The 17292-nt window shown below is 43.2% G+C and overlaps 2 protein-coding genes across 6 annotated transcripts; both read left to right on the top strand.

Annotated features, from left to right (window-relative positions):
- Positions 1-3726: 3726 nt before the first annotated feature.
- LOC127299069 (uncharacterized) lies at positions 3727-8432 on the top strand. Of its 2 annotated transcripts, XM_051328964.2 has the most exons (3): positions 3727-5000; positions 5994-6196; positions 8087-8432. In XM_051328964.2, the coding sequence occupies exon 1, from the start codon at positions 3862-3864 to the stop codon at positions 4984-4986; it is 1125 nt and encodes a 374-aa protein (XP_051184924.1). In that variant the 5' UTR covers positions 3727-3861; the 3' UTR covers positions 4987-5000; positions 5994-6196; positions 8087-8432. The 2 variants fall into 2 exon arrangements, with proteins under 2 accessions (XP_051184924.1, XP_051184925.1); XM_051328965.2 differs by lacking the exons at positions 3727-5000; positions 5994-6196 and adding an exon at positions 6650-7898.
- Positions 8433-11076: 2644 nt separating this feature from the next.
- LOC127299068 (uncharacterized) lies at positions 11077-15771 on the top strand. 4 transcript variants are annotated; one of them, XM_051328963.2, is made up of 4 exons: positions 11077-11164; positions 12146-12917; positions 13980-14044; positions 14265-14404. In XM_051328963.2, exons 1-3 carry the CDS (start codon positions 11099-11101, stop codon positions 14000-14002), a joined length of 861 nt encoding a protein of 286 aa, XP_051184923.1. In that variant the 5' UTR covers positions 11077-11098; the 3' UTR covers positions 14003-14044; positions 14265-14404. The 4 variants fall into 4 exon arrangements, with proteins under 4 accessions (XP_051184923.1, XP_051184921.1, XP_051184920.1 ...); XM_051328961.1 differs by lacking the exon at positions 13980-14044 and adding an exon at positions 14889-15771 and having other exon boundaries at positions 11078-11164; positions 12099-12917; positions 14265-14815; XM_051328960.1 differs by lacking the exon at positions 13980-14044 and adding an exon at positions 14889-15771 and having other exon boundaries at positions 11079-11164; positions 14265-14815.
- The last annotated feature ends 1521 nt before the right edge of the window (positions 15772-17292 follow it).

The raw sequence follows: 17292 nt of genomic DNA on the forward strand, positions 1-17292 counted from the left end.
GGTTAACGCCGTTAATCGCGATTAACGGCGTCGCCACGTGTCGCTTGCATGACGTCAGCAGTCAACGGGCTCCCGGAAACACTTGGGCAACGGTCCGATTTTCCGTGGCGGAAGGGAGCCCAAGCGCGACGGACCGAAAAAATCGTCGTAGGACTTTGCCTGACGCAGTTTCCACAACAGAACCCATATCGTCGGGTTAGGCCCATAGGCGACGAAAAATACCCCTTAGCGGACGATTTTGAGACGTTGTCTATCAGAACTTTTCTTGTAGTGTGTGCTATAATGTATTTTTGTGAATCCATATCTATGATAGTGTATGTAAATATCTTGAAAGAGAGCGCTCAAGGTCATGTGTATATCTGTTGTGGGATCATTTGCATTACAGATATCTTGGTTCTCCGGTGGACAAAGATGTGCGTGTTGTTCTTCCAAGGGTTGAAAGTTCGTAGGTAATAATGTGGCCTTTGTGGTTGGTAATAAAATAGAATGGTTTATGAAACAACAAGATGACTTGAAACACGGTACATATGATGTTTAGTGGCCATGATGGCTCGTTGGACAAAGCTTCTTGACACGTGCATTTTGCAAAAAAAATAAGGCATTACATTATGAGCATAATATATAATTGAATGTTCAATTTTTTTTGCTAGAAATCAGATTCTGGAGGCTAAAAAGTAATTAAAGGCTATGGCCAAATAATTTTTGCAAGTAGAGAAGTAGACCAGAAGAAAGAAAGCACCGTTCTAGGTTTCCATGACAAAAGACCATGTTCTTACCTTCGTTCATACCACTCGCCATCTTTGTGACATCGTCAAACATATGAGGGGTGTGATAATGGTCTATGAATGATCAGACACACACAACTTTGGAGACAAATAAACAATGTGGAAGCCTTCTCCAAATATGATATATGAAGGAAAATACATCAATGGAGTCATCATATTTATCTTCTAGCGAGAAGAGTTCGGGCCACGAGATCCATGTCTACATAACCAAGGCTACTTCCTGCTGACATCCTTCATCCACTTCTTGTAACCCCCATTTGTGCGCGTGAATACTCAATACATTAGTGTTTTGTATGCAAATTCCTTAATGGTTCATCTTATTCCATTCATTTAACTCATGATGTTTGTGCCTTCATGATTGTTTGGTTAACTTAGTTTTTGAGGCTATGTGCAAGCACGGCTTAGACAAATGATGAAAGCTATTCGGTAAATTATTAGATTGACATTATATGATTGTGATGATGTCTATGATCCATGGTGTTGTGTGACCATCAAATGCACAACAAACATGAAACACACAACGTGACACTGAAGGGCACCGACTTCATAGAGTTGTGGGTATACATGATACATCGCTAAACCATGGTGCGAGATAATTATTCTTACCTCATAAACCGGCTACAACTAATCTTGTCTTTTTGTGGGACACGGATAGCATGTTTTCGGGTACCATTTCTATGGATTAAGCATTATTGGTTATTATCTTAAGATTTTATTACTATCTTTGTGCTTTGAAATACTTGAAGGGGTGCTAGGATGATGTTTCTTGAGTTTAATATTCCGCAAATTGGGATAGAAATTTAGTTGTTTCCATGAAAAATCAGTTTGTTACTGATTCATTACAACAAGGTTGTTGTAGGATATGGACAGTGGACAGCTACGTAAGCAACAAATTACATTATGGAACACATTGTAATTCCTGCATAATTCGAGACCCCGAGGTCGAGGCAGCGGCCTTGACATTTACCACACCCGCTAAACGAGACAAATGAGAGTAGGCTGACCATAGTGCTAGTATCATAGGCAGTACGTATCATGCATACTAGGTCCATAAAAATGATGATATGACATGTAATTAAGGAGGAGAAATAATGTTAGAGTAACATAGGTGGATACTGTATCATAGAGCACGTTACGAGAAAAGTACATGTCAAATAGATCATGTACATAGATTTACATTGAGATTCTACAAAACAATAAATTTAAAAGTTTAAGATACTACTGTATAATACCACCCACTATAGAGATAGTACCATACAGGGAGCATATGCTCCCCGTATCATAAACAAGTATTGTATGCATGATACTAGGATATGATACTATACTCCCTCCGTTCACAAATAAGTGGACACGCGCGGGTTTCAAGAGACCTTAAATTTTTTGTAAAAAAATCCCTCATTCCTTCAATCAATCTGCTTATTAATCAAGAAGATGCTTTGATTTAGGCGCTAATAAATGTTGTGCATGCTAGCAACCAATAAAACAACATTGAGAAACCAAAAATGATTAATGGGAGCTGGGATCAAGGCATACACTAGGAGCCTAAATGTAAAAAATATACCAAGAAATCTAGATGTACACTTATTTGTGGATTTCCTTAGAAGGCTAGATGTCCACTTATTTGTGGACGGAGGGAGTACACTATAAAGTAAGGGATGCCTTAAGAAAAGAGACGGGAGGGTCGGAGGGAGTACAAAGGGAGGGAATAGCACTTCACACCATATGTTGGGGCTAAAGTTGCACAAAACCACAACTTCCGTTTTGTTTTGCAGAGAACACCACTTTTTCATCAATTGTTGGCAGAGAACACAATAGTACTAATTAGAGAGCCTAATAGGCCATTAAGTAATTGGGGTCCACCTTCAAGAGCCCAAGCCAAGCTTAATGTGACTCGACTGGTCTGCTGAAATTTATCAAGGAGTTAACCACAAATATGTAGCACAACAGTTTGTAGAAATCTGGAAAACAGATTCATATTGCCCATCATCTCCTATCCATTGAACGGAACATCAGCATGATCCTTTAGCCGAAATTTTGGCAGATCAGATCACCTGCCCCAGTGAAATGCTAGAAAAGACCACCTCTCAGTGCATATGCGAAAACTAACGTGGCGACACGCTGGTCAGGCGACGCGTGGCGCAGCCGCCACCATCTGTGGAGGCAGGCTCCTGCCGCCACCGGGAATGGTGGTACGTTGGGTTGGTGGCCTGCCTTTAGACGCTCCGTCGGTGGGTGGGCCCTACCACCGCTGCCTGACAGCTCTAATTGATTCGTAGGTGACTCCTCTAATTTCCATGCTCTCGGTACTATTTTTTGCACTTTCAGCTCCGGTAGACACTATGTTTGTACAGAAAATGGATTGCATGATTCCCCTATGGCGGCAAGGCCTACCGCCACTGGCTATGGTGGCAACCTCCACGTGTCGCCTGGCCAGCGTGTTGCCATGGTACTTTTGGCATTTGCATTGAAAGGTGGTCTTTTCTTGCATTTCACTGGGGCAGGTGTTCTGATCTGTCAAAATTTTCTTGCAGCCTAAACAAAGATAAAAGCTGGTTATTGTTGTGCCCAATTGAAATTTGGTTCAACCATAACTCAACTAAAAAAGAGGTCAATTCAACTCGCTGGGTCGTCGGAGCCCTGGTGTGGGTGGCCACCCGTGTCAAGGGTTTCGTATCGGGTGGAACGGGTGGGAGCACAGACGGGTCGGTCCCATTGAGTAAAGGCTGAGCATGGGCCCCAATATGTTAATGGCCTATTAGGCATCCTAATTAGTACTATTGTGTTCTCTGCAAAGAATTGCATGAAAAAGTGGTGTTTTGTGCAAAAGAAAACTGAAGTTGTGGTTTTGTGCAACTTTAGCCCCAACATATATATGGTGTAAAGTGCTATTCCCTCGTACAAAGGATCTTTATCGGATGGAAATTATCGTGTGTATAGCAGCTCTCTATACGTCCCCTGCTAACGGGGCCGAAGCTAGAAATCCTCCACTCTCTTCTTACTAGCTAGGTTTCCACTGCGCCAGCAATTTCCCCCAAATCGGAGCCCCCTTCCCACATTTTGGTGCTCCGCCGGAGGAATGGGAGACACTGAGGCAGCGATGGCGGCGGTGGTTGGCGTCGACGACCTGCTCCGAGAGATCTTGCTCCGCCTCGATTTCCCGGCCTTTCTAGTACGCGCAGCGCTCATCTCCAAGCGGTGGCTCGGCCTCGCCGCCGACCCCGCATTCCTCCGCCGATTCCGCGAGCGCCACCCGCCCCGCCTCCTCGGCTTCTATTTCCACGATGCCTGCTCCCCGCGCCCGCAGTTCGTGCCCGTCTCGGAAGCCCCGGAGCTCCACACCGCCGTCAGCCGCGCCGGCTTTGACGACTGCGATCCCTCTGTAGGACCCTTCGGTTGCCGCAACGGCCGCCTCCTCCTCAAGCCCGACCAGTTTGCCCACGGCAAATACGTCGTCCGCAGCCCGCTGTGCCCAATGCGAGGCTTGGTCCCCGTCTCGCCGCCCCCGCTACCTGAATACCTAAGGGGCTACGGTTATAGTGAATGCTTCCTGTCCAGGGACAGCAGCGACGGCATTGTCTTCGTGTACCTGGTGCTCATCGATCGAAAGCTATCCCTGCAAGTGTCTGTCCTGCAATCTGGTTCTTGGGGTGAATGCATCTTGGCAGAAGGACAACAACTCCCTTTGCGATTTCACAATGTTTGGATGGAGATGGTTGCCCATGGCAAGCTCTACATGCGTACTGACAGTGCCTACATTTATATGTTGGACTTTGTTGCTCCATGTCCACGATTCGTCACTATAAAGCTCCCGAACGAAGTCCGTGGAAACTACAAACTCTCGTCCGCTGATGATGGTGGGTTCTTTCTCATCCATGGAGAGGGGTTTCAGCTTAGCCTTTGGCACCATGAGACTGATGACAATGGTCAAGACAATTGGGAACTTGTGGACAGATTTTGTGTGCGTGTGGCACATGATCGTTGTGAGGAAATTTTGGTGCTTGGGGTCGGGGACAATGCTGAATTTGTGTTCTTGGGGCTGCAGGAAAGTAGGTCTATCATTTGTGTGAATCCGAGGGGCAGGAAGGAGACAGTATATAAGGTGAAAGTGGGCTTATTTTGGTATGTAAGTGTCTTTCCCTTTATGACTGTCTGGCCTCCCATCTTTCCAGCTCTGAAGGAAGAAGATGACCATGACGAATGATCTCACATTATCTGGTATGACCCCTCTTTACAATTTCTTCAATACCTATGACTTTTCTATTATTGCACTTTCTGTCTATGATGAGATATTGGAAGTGGATTCGGACTTAAAAAGATTTTAGTTGATATGAAGTATGATATTGACTGGTTGCCCCTTTCTTTATTAGTGTATACTACCTTGTAATGACTCTATTGGGTTAGAATCTTTTTTTTTTTGACAGTGCAATTGTAGGAGAGGCTCATACTGTGCATTGGGTCACAATCTTATTTACTTGAGTATCATTTCCTGGTGCATGGAAACTGTTTCATCATCCCAGGAAAGGTAGTGAAACCAATTTACAAACAGCAGGCTGAAGAAAGCAGGCCTAACCATGGTCTAGTCACAGAGGTTGAAGTAGATAAATTTTTAGCTGGATGCATAGGTGTGCAAATGCAGATGTATCCATAACCTAGAACCTTATTTACTTGCAAAAGAAAATGGGAGTTTGCTCGGTGCATAAGTTGGTTGTTCAGCTATTTTCATATCAGTACCAAACATGAGTCATGTCCTAGTGCATGGACATTGTTTCATCATCCCACTAAAGGTCATGAAGTCAATTTCCAAACTTTAGGTTGAGTGCAGGCCTAACCATGATCTGCTCACAGAAGTTGAAGTAGATACTTTTGGCTAGATGCATTGTTGTGTAATTACAGATGTAATTCCTGCCGCAATAGTTCTGCAAAGTTTTGCTAATACTGACATATGTACAAACTGTGATTCTTACTGCAGTAGCGTCAGCTTACACAATTCTGAAGTTAAATATAAAACAAAAGTTCTCTGACCAGATAAAGCTTGTGCATTGGATGTTTTATTCAGTTGCATGCACCATTTAATGTTTTGCAATTCCTTTGAGCTGAAATATATTCTCACTTGTTAGTAATCAGGATGCATAATTTTGTTTGATGATGCTACTTGCCTATCACTGCCAAACATCCTGACCAAGACCATGTTGTTGTGCCACCATGCAGGTCCATTTGGTTGCAGGAAGTGGCTCGAACAGCCTCTCAGGTGTTCAGAGGACAAGCAAAACGGCAACGAGTAATTTGTATGGCTTTCTTTAGAGTTACGGTAGGGGAAGAAGAGTGATGTGTGCACCACTTTTCCAGAAGTAACGGTTTCATGCTAATATTTTCGGAAGCTTGTCAGAAACCTGGAGTAAAGCCCATTTGTGGTATGTATTCTAGTGTTTGTAGGTGTAGAGCTGTGCACTCTACACTTTTGTAGTTTCATTGCAATGACTGAAGGAATGAGATATGGCATCAGAATTTGACCCCAAAACTTGAGAAGGATTAAGTAAGAGTGTAGTATTATGCATTGCAATCTGTGTGTGGAAGGTGACCTCTGATATTTTTAGATCATTTGCGCATTTCATGATCATTACAATAAGAAGATTTCTCTTTGATGCAGTTCTTTTTGTGTTAAGAGATAAATAGGCAATGCATGCATTTTGTTATAGGCTCGCAGCCAGTGGCAAAGGACGATTATTTGTTTGAGGTCAGACGAGCTTTAAAGCATAAAAAAATTAACGCAAAAAGTTAAAGCGAGAAAATGTTCCGTGGAATTTTTGCAAAAAAAAAAAAAAAAATTGGTTTTCTTAATAACTTAGGGTCCCAATTTTCCAACCTATTTTCCTGTTCCGAAGGAGAAGGGGCTCTCAGCCCAAAATCATCCAATCTCGCTAGGTTTTCACTAGGACGGCCAGAAATTTCCCCCAAATCAGAGCTACCAGGTGCTCCGTCGGAGGAATGGGAAGTAGCAAGGCCTCGATGGCAGATGTCATCGGCGACAACGACCTGCTCCACGAGATCCTGCTCCGCCTCGGCCTCCCCGCCTTTCTTGTCCGCGCCGCCGACCCCAAATTCCTCCGCCGATTCCGCGACCGCCACCCGCCCAGCCTCCTCGGGTTCTACGTCCACGACGCCCGCTACCGGCGCCAGCAGTTCGTGCCCGTCGTCTCGGAAGCCCCACAGCTCCACGCCGCCGTCAGCGATCCCTCCGCAGGACTGCCCGTCGACTGCCGAAACGGCCGACTCCTCCTGAAGGTCGTCGGGGAATCCACCACCGGCCACTACCTCGTGCGCAGGCCGATGTGCCCGACGCAAGGCGTCATCCCTATCCTGCCGCCTCCGCAACTGCCTGTTGACTGGGCACCTACGCCCCCGCAGCTCCGCTGTAAAAGTGCATGCTTGCTGTCCAGGGACAGCAGCGACAGCATTGTCTTCGTGTACCTGCTACTCGGCGGCAGCCGGAAGTTATCGGTGCAAGTGTATGTCCTGCAATCTGGTGGAGTCTGGGGTGAAGTGATCGTGGCACAAGGAGAGCTCCATGCACTATCAAGGGATGTTTGGGTAGAGATGGTTGCCCATGGCAAGCTCTACATGGCTTCTGACAATGGATGCATTCATGGGTTGGACTTTGCTGCTCCACGTCCACAATTCTTCACCATAAAGCTCCCAAATGAAGTCGGCGACAACAACTACGAGCTCTCATCTGGAGATGATGGTGGGTTCTTTCTCATCCATGGAGAGCGGTTTCAGCTTAGTGTCTGGCACCATGCATGAGACGTATGGCAAGGGTGAAGACAGTTGGGAACTTGTGGACAGATTTTGCGTGTGCGTGGCACGTGATCGTTGGGAGAAAATTTTGGTGCTTAGGGCCGGGGACAATGCTGAATATGTATTCTTGGGACTGCGCACAAGTAGTGTAAATATCATTTGCGTCGATCTGAGGAGCAGGAAGGAGACAGTATATGAGGTGAGATTGAGCTTACCGCGCTACATAAATGTCTTCCCTTTTATGGCGGTCTGGCCTCCCGTCTTTCCAGTTCTGAATGACGAAGATGACCAGGGCGAATGATCTCACATTACTATTTGGTATGACCCCTCTTTGTAATTTCAAGTTTCTATCCAGCTGCCCTGTACCATCTCATGTTCTGCAATTCCTCTCTTGAGCTCAAATCTGTCACTCGTTAGTATTGAAGATGCATATGATTTTGTTTGATGATGCTATTTGCCTATCATTGCCAAACTTCTTGATCAAGATGATTTTTTTCTCCATGCAGCTGGAATTAGCTGGAATAGCCTCTTTCTTATTCGGGGCACAAGCAGAACGGTGGCGAGGAATTTGTATTGCTTTATGAAGAAGAATGATGGATGCACCACTTGTCTAGAAGCAACAGTTTCATGCTAATGCTTTCTGAAGTTCATTAGAAACCTGGAGTAAAGTCCATTCATGGTATGTTTTCTAGTGTTTGTAGTCCAAGAGCTATGTGCCAGGCCATCCTCCGCACTTTGTTTTCTATGTTTTCGGTGTGTAATAAATGGATCTATACGGCTGTGTGCATCCTAGTTATGCAGAGGCCGGGTGTAATATTATTTGAGTAATAAAGCGCCCATTATCGAAAAAAATCCTCCGCACTTTGTAATTTCACTGATGACTGAATGAATGGGATTTGACCCATCATAATTCACCCCAAAACTTGAGAACGATTCAGTAAGAGAGTATAATCGTTAGAGTTTAGTTAAACAGTTGAGGTAGTGAGATGTCAGGATCATGTAGACCGTGCCCAAGTGATGTGCTCTTTGTTTTTCAGGTGAGTAGTATTTCTGGGCTTTATTCTTATAGGGAAATTTCTGTGCTTATTGAGTAAGAGAAACTGAAGGCCAGGACAAGCATGGCACAGTAAGAAAACAAACGCATTTACATCCTCAAGAAAAGACGTACCGAGCTTTCCAAACCAGCAGTTCAAATAAATGACGTTCATGTTGCCGTGCGTCCGGAGTGTGCTACGCTATCTTTTTCATGTCTTCTCTTTCTTCCGAAGTTCTCATTCAGCCTCCTCAATTCTTGAGGTGTGACGAAGCTCTTGGACCCGAACAGCCGGTCGAACTCTTCAAAATCTTCCTCCGAAGGGCCGTAGCTGTGGAACTCCTTGTCGGTCAGGTACGGTAAGTCGTTGGTGCCGAATTTGGCGGCCCCAAGACCGTTTCCTTCTCCCCTCCGGACCCCACCGACGGTGTCTCCTGTATGACTGCATCCATGCGCGACCTTCTCGATGAAGGTCCTAAGCCTGGAGCTGGAGAAGCCGACCTCACGCAATGCGCATGACGCCGTCAACACCCAGGTTGTCAAGGACCGAGATGACGAGATGCTCTAACTCCACCTTCTCCACGGCGCCTAGGCACTGCACTGGTATGAGTGTGGCGTAGAACGCGTGCCGCCAGATATTTGAGCTGGCCATGGCCATTTCGAAAAAATATATGTGCTGGGCAAGGTGAGTCACGGCGGCGAGGCGGCCAAGCGTGACATCCTTGGCACAGTTGAAGTGTGTTGTGCTGGAGCGGGTGGGACTGGGTACACAGGCGGTGGGGAGAGATGACTCAGGCGATGCGGAGAGCATTGCTCTGGCGAGATGGAATGGTAAACTGGGTGTGCCGGCGCTGCCTGGCTTCAGTAAGGATATAGTTTATCTGATAGATCCCCTATCACTACAGGATGAATACACCGGTTGAGCATTAGGACTGGGATTACGACATCTAAATAAGCAAGACCATGTATAAAAAACAGATTGGGCCTGGAATTGATTTGCTGCAGTGCAGGTTACCTGACTGGTCATTGCACAAATTAAAAATCATGTTCTTTTCCCGGTATAAGAAAAGTTTTCTGCTTGTTCTAATGATATGCTATATTGACTTCATCTCACGACGTGGGCTGCTCATATCCAGTCCTTGACTACCTAATGTCTTTTTCAGACTTGATCATTCTGAATTTGAATGACCCGGAGATGAGCTATTAGAGATCTTTTCCATACTTGGTCAAGGGGGACGCTACAAAATTGCCTCCAGGGGAGTTTTAGTAGTACTGATATTTGGACTGTTTTTAAACTCGCCTCTTCATTTATTAGCATCTTGGTTCTACAGCTTGATTAGCTCATGGTCTGCATGATACTGCGCTGCCTACTAATCTTTGTTAGAGTTATCTATGATAGTTTCTATTTAAACCGATTTTTGTGCATATAAGGTCTCGATCTGATTCACTAAGCACATGGTCATCATCATGAATTAATTGGGATGAAGAGGTCCCCGATAAACAACTTGACATTGCAATAATGAACAACCTGATTTTTATTGGCAGTCCAGTGTCTGCATTACATACAAAATCTTCACACCTTTTCTATTATGTCCAGACTTTTGCAGACATCTCGTTACTACCTTAACACTTGTAACCACTCCTTGCACTTAAGAATTAATTGCAGATTGCAATATATTGGATGAAGGTTTGCTACCCTCCGTTTTGCATGAAGCTGGCTCGTCCTGGTATTGTTGTGGACCCCAGATGCCACATGTGCTTTGAACTTGACCAACACCGTGACCATTGTTTCATGTCACATTGAAAGAAGCTAAAGGGCGTCAGCGTATATTTGATCCCAGTGTGTTATTTTCGGATCTGACAATGGTGGATGCATCAGTTAAGGTATTTTCTCTTCAAGGAACTACGCAATTTGTTTTGTCATGCATGTACTTTCAGTTTCCATATTACCATGCCAACTTTGATGCATGCTTCAGAAACTACGTACACTATAGTCAGACATCATGAAAACCACACCATTAATGGTGCAACAAAGTGTACACATCCTGCTAGAATAATTCATTGGCACTTATGTCAGGTGAAATCCTAATGTTTTTTGGAATACTATGTGAGTATTTTTTATACACGTGGAATTATATTCAGATGTAATGTGAAGAAAAAAACTTAAGTGGACCCTGGGCATTTAACTAGTATATATATAATATTAAAATTGCATCGCACTGCTTGCCCCGAATAAGAAAAAGCAAAGATGTTGATGTCCCTAGACCCTGGAGCAAACGGCTGGAGGGTTGCGACGGGTACCAGACCTTGTACTACGTGGTACCCGTTTTAAATGCCTCTCTCTGTCTACCTCTACTGGCCAGACAGATACCACAGCAAATAGTATTAAAGATTTCCATGTGACAAGACCAATCATGCACGTCCATATCGTTTTCGTGGCCATTCCAACATTTATGTTCCTCGTCTCAACTGACTATATAATGGGATGGGGTTCCTTTGGAGAAAAACCAACGACTTGTGCCTCCTCTCTATTTCATCTCACAAAGTGAAGGTCAGCATATCTATCTCAACCCCGTCATACCTTCTCTCTCTATATAAACATTGCCCGTTTCGACTTGTGTTGCATCACATTCGGGATCGATGTTGGATAGCATTCTTGTTACAAAATAAAAATTCTGCCTTCTATACCAGTATTTTTTTTTCTCCCACAAAGTCTTCAAACCGGCCAACTGGAAGGTTGTACTTCTTTATCATGAAAAAGTGTTTGTAGATGCAATTGATAACCATAATTGAACTACCTCCGTTCCTATGAATAAGCTGCACAAGCATTTCAAGACAATCGTTAACCAAAAGAATTGAGAAAGAATATCTCGTTCATATATTACATAATTGATATTGTTAGATTTCTAAAAAAAACACTTTTCAATGATACCAATACTATATCAAATATTTTTTCTATACATGGGGCAATTTTTGGTCAAAGAAAAATTAAAAAAACAGGCACGCCTTATTCATTTGAATGGAGCGAGTAGTAGACTACCACACCTAGTGGCCGAACTAAGCATGGGCTCTATGGCACCAAGAAGAATTGAGAATTAAAAATGATAGGGGCCTAGTTGGGCCTTGATTTCAAGCATAGCAGAAGATATCAAGTTTGTAGTTTGTTACAGTGTATTACCCAAATTAGTGATTGTTAGAGGTTTTTCTGAGCACACTCATTATCTACACATCAATATTTGTGCTTTGCATGTCTGCATCGAGATCTGTGCTAGCTCATTTATTTCTCTTTTTTGTTCCTCTCAAATAAATCAGCAGTATTCTTGAAATTTTGCAGATTCGTGAAACATTAGAACTTAAGTGTGGAGAAAATAGTTCGAATTTTTCTGATATCATGTAAATATATATAATGATATTTATTTGAAAATATATTATATCTATAATTTTACCATTCAACTTGCAAAATTTGATGATTGTCTACTTTTTAGTTTGGAAGAAATAAAAAAGAGAAACTTGAAAAAGGGTGTGGGTGTAGGTACAACTTCTCCTAGCTTGTAGCTCGCGGGCAGTGATCATGGACACCACCACGAAAGCAGCCTTCATGAATTCTAAGCTGCTAGCACTTGCGTCATCTGGCTCTTATGTGAAACTAAGATACCTTCTTGACTGGCAAGACATAGAAGCCGATGGATTGACGCTCCTGGAGGGAGTAACAGCTGAAGGTGACACTGCACTCCATGTGGTGGCTGCATATGGCCAGGGTTCTACCTTCTTGCCCAGGTACAAAAAATTAATTAGTTCCAATGAGAAAGACACGCTTCATACCCAAGAACATTATGCTGAACGCGAAGCATTCGATGCCATATATGGCGATGGTGAGAATTTCCTGGAGAGTGCTAAGATCATCTACGAGAAAGCGAAGCACCTCCTCCTCAAGCCGAACAAGGAGGGTGACACGCCTCTGCATTGCGCTGCACGGTCAGGGAAACGTAGCATGGTCTCTTGTCTCATTGATCTCGCTGAGGACGACAAGTTGGAACTTCTGCGGAAAGAAAACAAGAACAGGGAAACAACCTTGCATGAGGCTGTCCGCGTTGGGAACAAAGATATAGTTAAGCTGCTACTGGAGAAGGACTCGGAATTGGCCAATATTCCTGAGGACGCCGCATCACCTCTGTACCTAGCCATAGTGCTAAAACATGATTCAATCACGGAGATGATCTATAGTAACAGTGATAAGAAGAAGCTTTCCTACTCGGGACAAAATGGGCAAAATGCATTGCATGCTGCCATTCTCCGAGACGAAGGTACACATGGTTATATATAATAAAATCAGATTCACCGACTAATCCCTTTGCCATTTTCTGAAAAAGCTTAACTGAACATAGTTTTGCCACTTCTTGATCTATGTAGTACTTCAAATATACAAAATACTAAAAAGTGCAATTAAATAAAAATAAAATTATTTGTATGTATCGTTAATCCGCGTTGAAATTTCTAGGTCTTTCAATCCAAATTTAGATACTATGACACAATCACTTTGGTATTATTCCTAGAAAATTCTCTACAAAAAGATGTTCCCTCTATCAGGTAGTACAGATTTCCAATGGCTAACGTTAAAAAAGGAAGTCATCCGATGTATGTAAGTAAACATATCATAATTATAACACAAAAAGATTGTTGTTCCCAAACTTAAGGTCAAAACAAACTCTAGTTTCAAATATTTGTAAGTTTTGAATAAACCCTTTCATCATACATAAACTAATTCGTTTAGTAACATGGATAAATTATGAAATGCAGTTTCTAACAAAAACTAGCTACCAAATATATAAAAGGGGTAGAAATATAATTAGAAATCGAAAGATAAATTATCCATGTATAAAAAAATATTAGGGTTTATAAGTATACACAAATTCAAAATAGAGTTTTCGCAAAGCTAGTCTCGAGGCGCATATAACTATATTATACATTTTTTAATTTATATGATATCAAATTGAGTGTCAATTTGGATGTAAAACTGTGTATTAGTGTGTTTGGATGTGAAATAAAATTTTGGAACTCCCAACTTTGAATAACAATCTTAAAATATAATTTGTGAATTAAGAATCAGTTGTTTCTAAAAGAATCTTTGAGTGGTTTGGTTGCAGATATATGGAATATCAAACCTAAAATCGCAAGTGAAAGGAATTGACATGATAGACCTAGATTTTTATAATTGCAATGTTAATCTAGGGCCTATATTTTGAATGTTTAGCATGCCGATCATACTTATCCATCTTAAGTGTTGCATTTATTGTACGTGAGCTTGACACTAGTTGAATATTTTCATAATGAAGAGTTATCTTCGAAAATTTTGCATATTTTGTCAGGCACTTATAACGGCCACACATAGACGCCATCGACATTTTCGGAAGTCTGTTTTGAGTTACCAGACGTGAGTATATAGATCATTAAGTGTGATGATGTAGTGAAATGCGTGTATGAGTTCGCTTACTATTTGTATACATATTTATTCTGACAAAAGGATTTGGCAAATCATATATAGATCATTAATGCAACAATCTTATTTTCGTTAGTCTAGTTGCGGTAAATATTTATTTGCATAATTTCCTACTCTCACCTTGATTAATCTGACAAAAGGACCGTTCTTGCAGATCTTACAAAAAAATTGTTAGAATGTAACAAGGACCTTACCACACAAAGGGACGAAAATGGGAGTACACCTCTTCATTTTGCGGCAGCAGTAACACTTGGGCCATTCGGGAGTTCAGTCGTTTGTAAGGAAGTATTGAGAGCTGATGCTGATGCCTTATATCAACCAGACCATGCTGGCTTATTCCCCATACACGTCGCTGCCTCCGTAGGTGCTCTTGGGAACATCCACTGGTTTTTTTACCAGAGACCCAGTAGCGTCGGTTTGCGTGATTCTAAGGGGAAGACATTCCTTCATGTTGCTGTTGAGAAAAACAAAATGTGCATAGTCTATTGGGCCTGCTGGGAACCTTCAGTATCATGGATTATGAATATGCAAGACGATGATGGAAACACCGCACTTCACCTAGCTGTGGAGGCAGGGAGCCTTCGTATGTTTTGTTATTTATTGGGGAATCGACAAGTAAACTTAAATTTAGTAAACAGAAAAGGGAGAACTCCACTAGATATAGCACAATCTAAGATTCCCCAAGGAGGATTGTATTCTCAGCAGGTAATCAATACTTTTATTTTGCTTTGAAACATGGGTGAACAATTGAGATATTAGGATGTTTTTTTTTTTGCAGAATAGCGAAGCACTAATATTCCGTGAACTCGGACTTGCTGGTGCTATGAAGGGTGTTCGTCGTACGGATCGCTTGGATGATATCGATACTAGTAGAGTAAGAGATGATGGAATTGACATAATCGAGGTGCTGAAAGACTCGACGCAAACTCTGTATATCGGCTCAGTTCTTATAGCATCGGTGACATTTGGTGCAACTTTTGCTGTGCCTGGAGGTTATATAGCTGATGATCACACGAATGGGGGCACTCCAATATTTTCTCGGACATATGCTTTTGACGCATTCGTCGTTTCCAACACATTGGCCTTCATTTTTTCGGTGACGGCTACCATTGCTCTCATGTATTCTGGATCTCCTATGCATAACCGTGAAAGTCGCAAAGTCCACTTCCACATAGCCGCATACTCCCTCGCACTTTCGGTTAAATGCTTGGCATCTACCTTTGCACTTGGTGCGTATGTGGTGCTAGCTCCGGTTGCTCATAGAACTGCAGTCGCAACAGGCGTCCTGAGTTGTCTTGTTCTGCTATATGACAACCTGGACTTTTTCTGGAGACGCCTTCTTCTTCTAGCAGCGGCACGTAAAAGAAAGGGGCCAATTTCCGCGTTGCTATGGTTCACAGGTTTTTTAGTGGCTAATTCTCTATTCAGCTTTTGGCCATTGATATTTATCTTTGGTTGGGCCGCAAATGCAAGCCCCACTCCAAAAATGGAGCCCTGAAGAAGGATCAACAAATATGTGGTCACACCAGACGAGACATGAAGCAGTAGCATTCTTATATTTAGTAAGATGTGCTTTCTGCCTGCCCGCGGCAAAAATGTATCTATCACCTGCATTATGATTTTTGAGACACTTGATTGAATATGATGTTTATCCCTTGCAATTCGTGTCAGAGTTATTGTGCTGATAATAATGTAAATGGTGATTTCTTTATTAGCCTACAAATGCTTTTGTATGTTTGGATAATAATTTTTTAATATTAGTGACTCGTGTAATTAAGCTTGAATGAACCATGTGAATTTCTAATTGACCTATCCCAAACCTGCACATTCCTGAGACAAAACGTCATGAACAACCCCAAAAAAACGTCAACATAAGGTCTGGTCCCATATGGCAACTAATTCCATGCAAGCTCTCGCAGTGTAAAGGAGCAGGGAGATCCACCATATCGCTGGCTTCTTCCAAATGAGGGCCAAGGCCAAGGTCTTCGCCATGTGAAACGCTCCATCATTGGGATATTCTAGGAGGGAGTCGCTCTCCAAGCAGGTGACTTGAGATGGCCAAATTCTGGTACCTTAAGAGCATCTCCGCTCCTCCTCCATATGGACTCCGGCGCAGTTATGGGGGCGCCGGCGGTAAAATAAAAATAGAGGCCGAGCGGCTAAAAAATTAAATTTTCAAAATATAACAAAATTCGTAGAAAAAGTAGATTCATAGATAGTTCGGCCATAGTTGGCCAATATTTGTACAAATTTAAAAACATATTAAAAAACCCTAAAAATCTAATAACCGCCGCCGCCACAGCCTAGCCCTAGGCGGCGGTACATCGCTGCCGTGTAGTCCTCCTCCGCCTCGTCGGGCTCCTCCTTCTTCGGTTGCGGCATGTAGTTGCAGCCCTGGCTGGCGTCCCCGCGCCTCCCGCGCGGCCTGCTGGACTGGCTATGGTCGTCGTCGTTGTCAAGGTTGATGACGAGGCTGAGGCGATGGCAGCGCTCCTCCTCCGTGCGGCGGTGATCGGCCGCGCTCCACGCCTCGGCGAACTTTTCGTCGCTGTGAAGGATTCCAGCTAAGCTTGGCACAACCCATGGAATTCTTCAGGGTCGTCCTCCGCCTTGACGATGGAGACCGCCACCTTATACTCCGGCGGTGGCGTCCACTCGCGCTAGCGTGGCGGAGATGGCTGGCGCCGCTCGCGGATGACGACGCCTCCGCCGCCATTGCGGCGCCTGCGAGCAGGAGCCTCCGATGAATATTGTATACTATGTTGAGGTCGATTATATAATCATGTTATATGTTATTTGTGATCTTGCATGCTCTCCGTTGGTAGTAGATACTCTGGCCAAGTAGATGCTTGTGACTCCAAGAGGGAGGTATTCATGCTCGATAGTAGGTTCATGCCTCTAGTTTTCTGGAAGAGTGATAACAACTTCTAAGATTGTAGATGTGTTGTTGCTACTAGGGAGAAAACAACAATGTTTTTATCCAAGGGTAATTCTATTGTTTATTTTACACATATTGCTTAATGCGATAATCTGTTGCTTGCAACTTAATACTGAAAAGGGTTCGGACGATAACCGGAAGGTCAATTATTAGTCATAGACGCAGTTGGATTACGGTCTTGGTCTATGTATTATGTCGTAATGCCCAAACAAATCTCATAGTAATTATTTTATCATGTATGGTC

The sequence above is a fragment of the Lolium perenne genome, chromosome 1, assembly GCF_019359855.2.
Source record: "Lolium perenne isolate Kyuss_39 chromosome 1, Kyuss_2.0, whole genome shotgun sequence".
Taxonomy (NCBI): domain Eukaryota; kingdom Viridiplantae; phylum Streptophyta; class Magnoliopsida; order Poales; family Poaceae; genus Lolium; species Lolium perenne.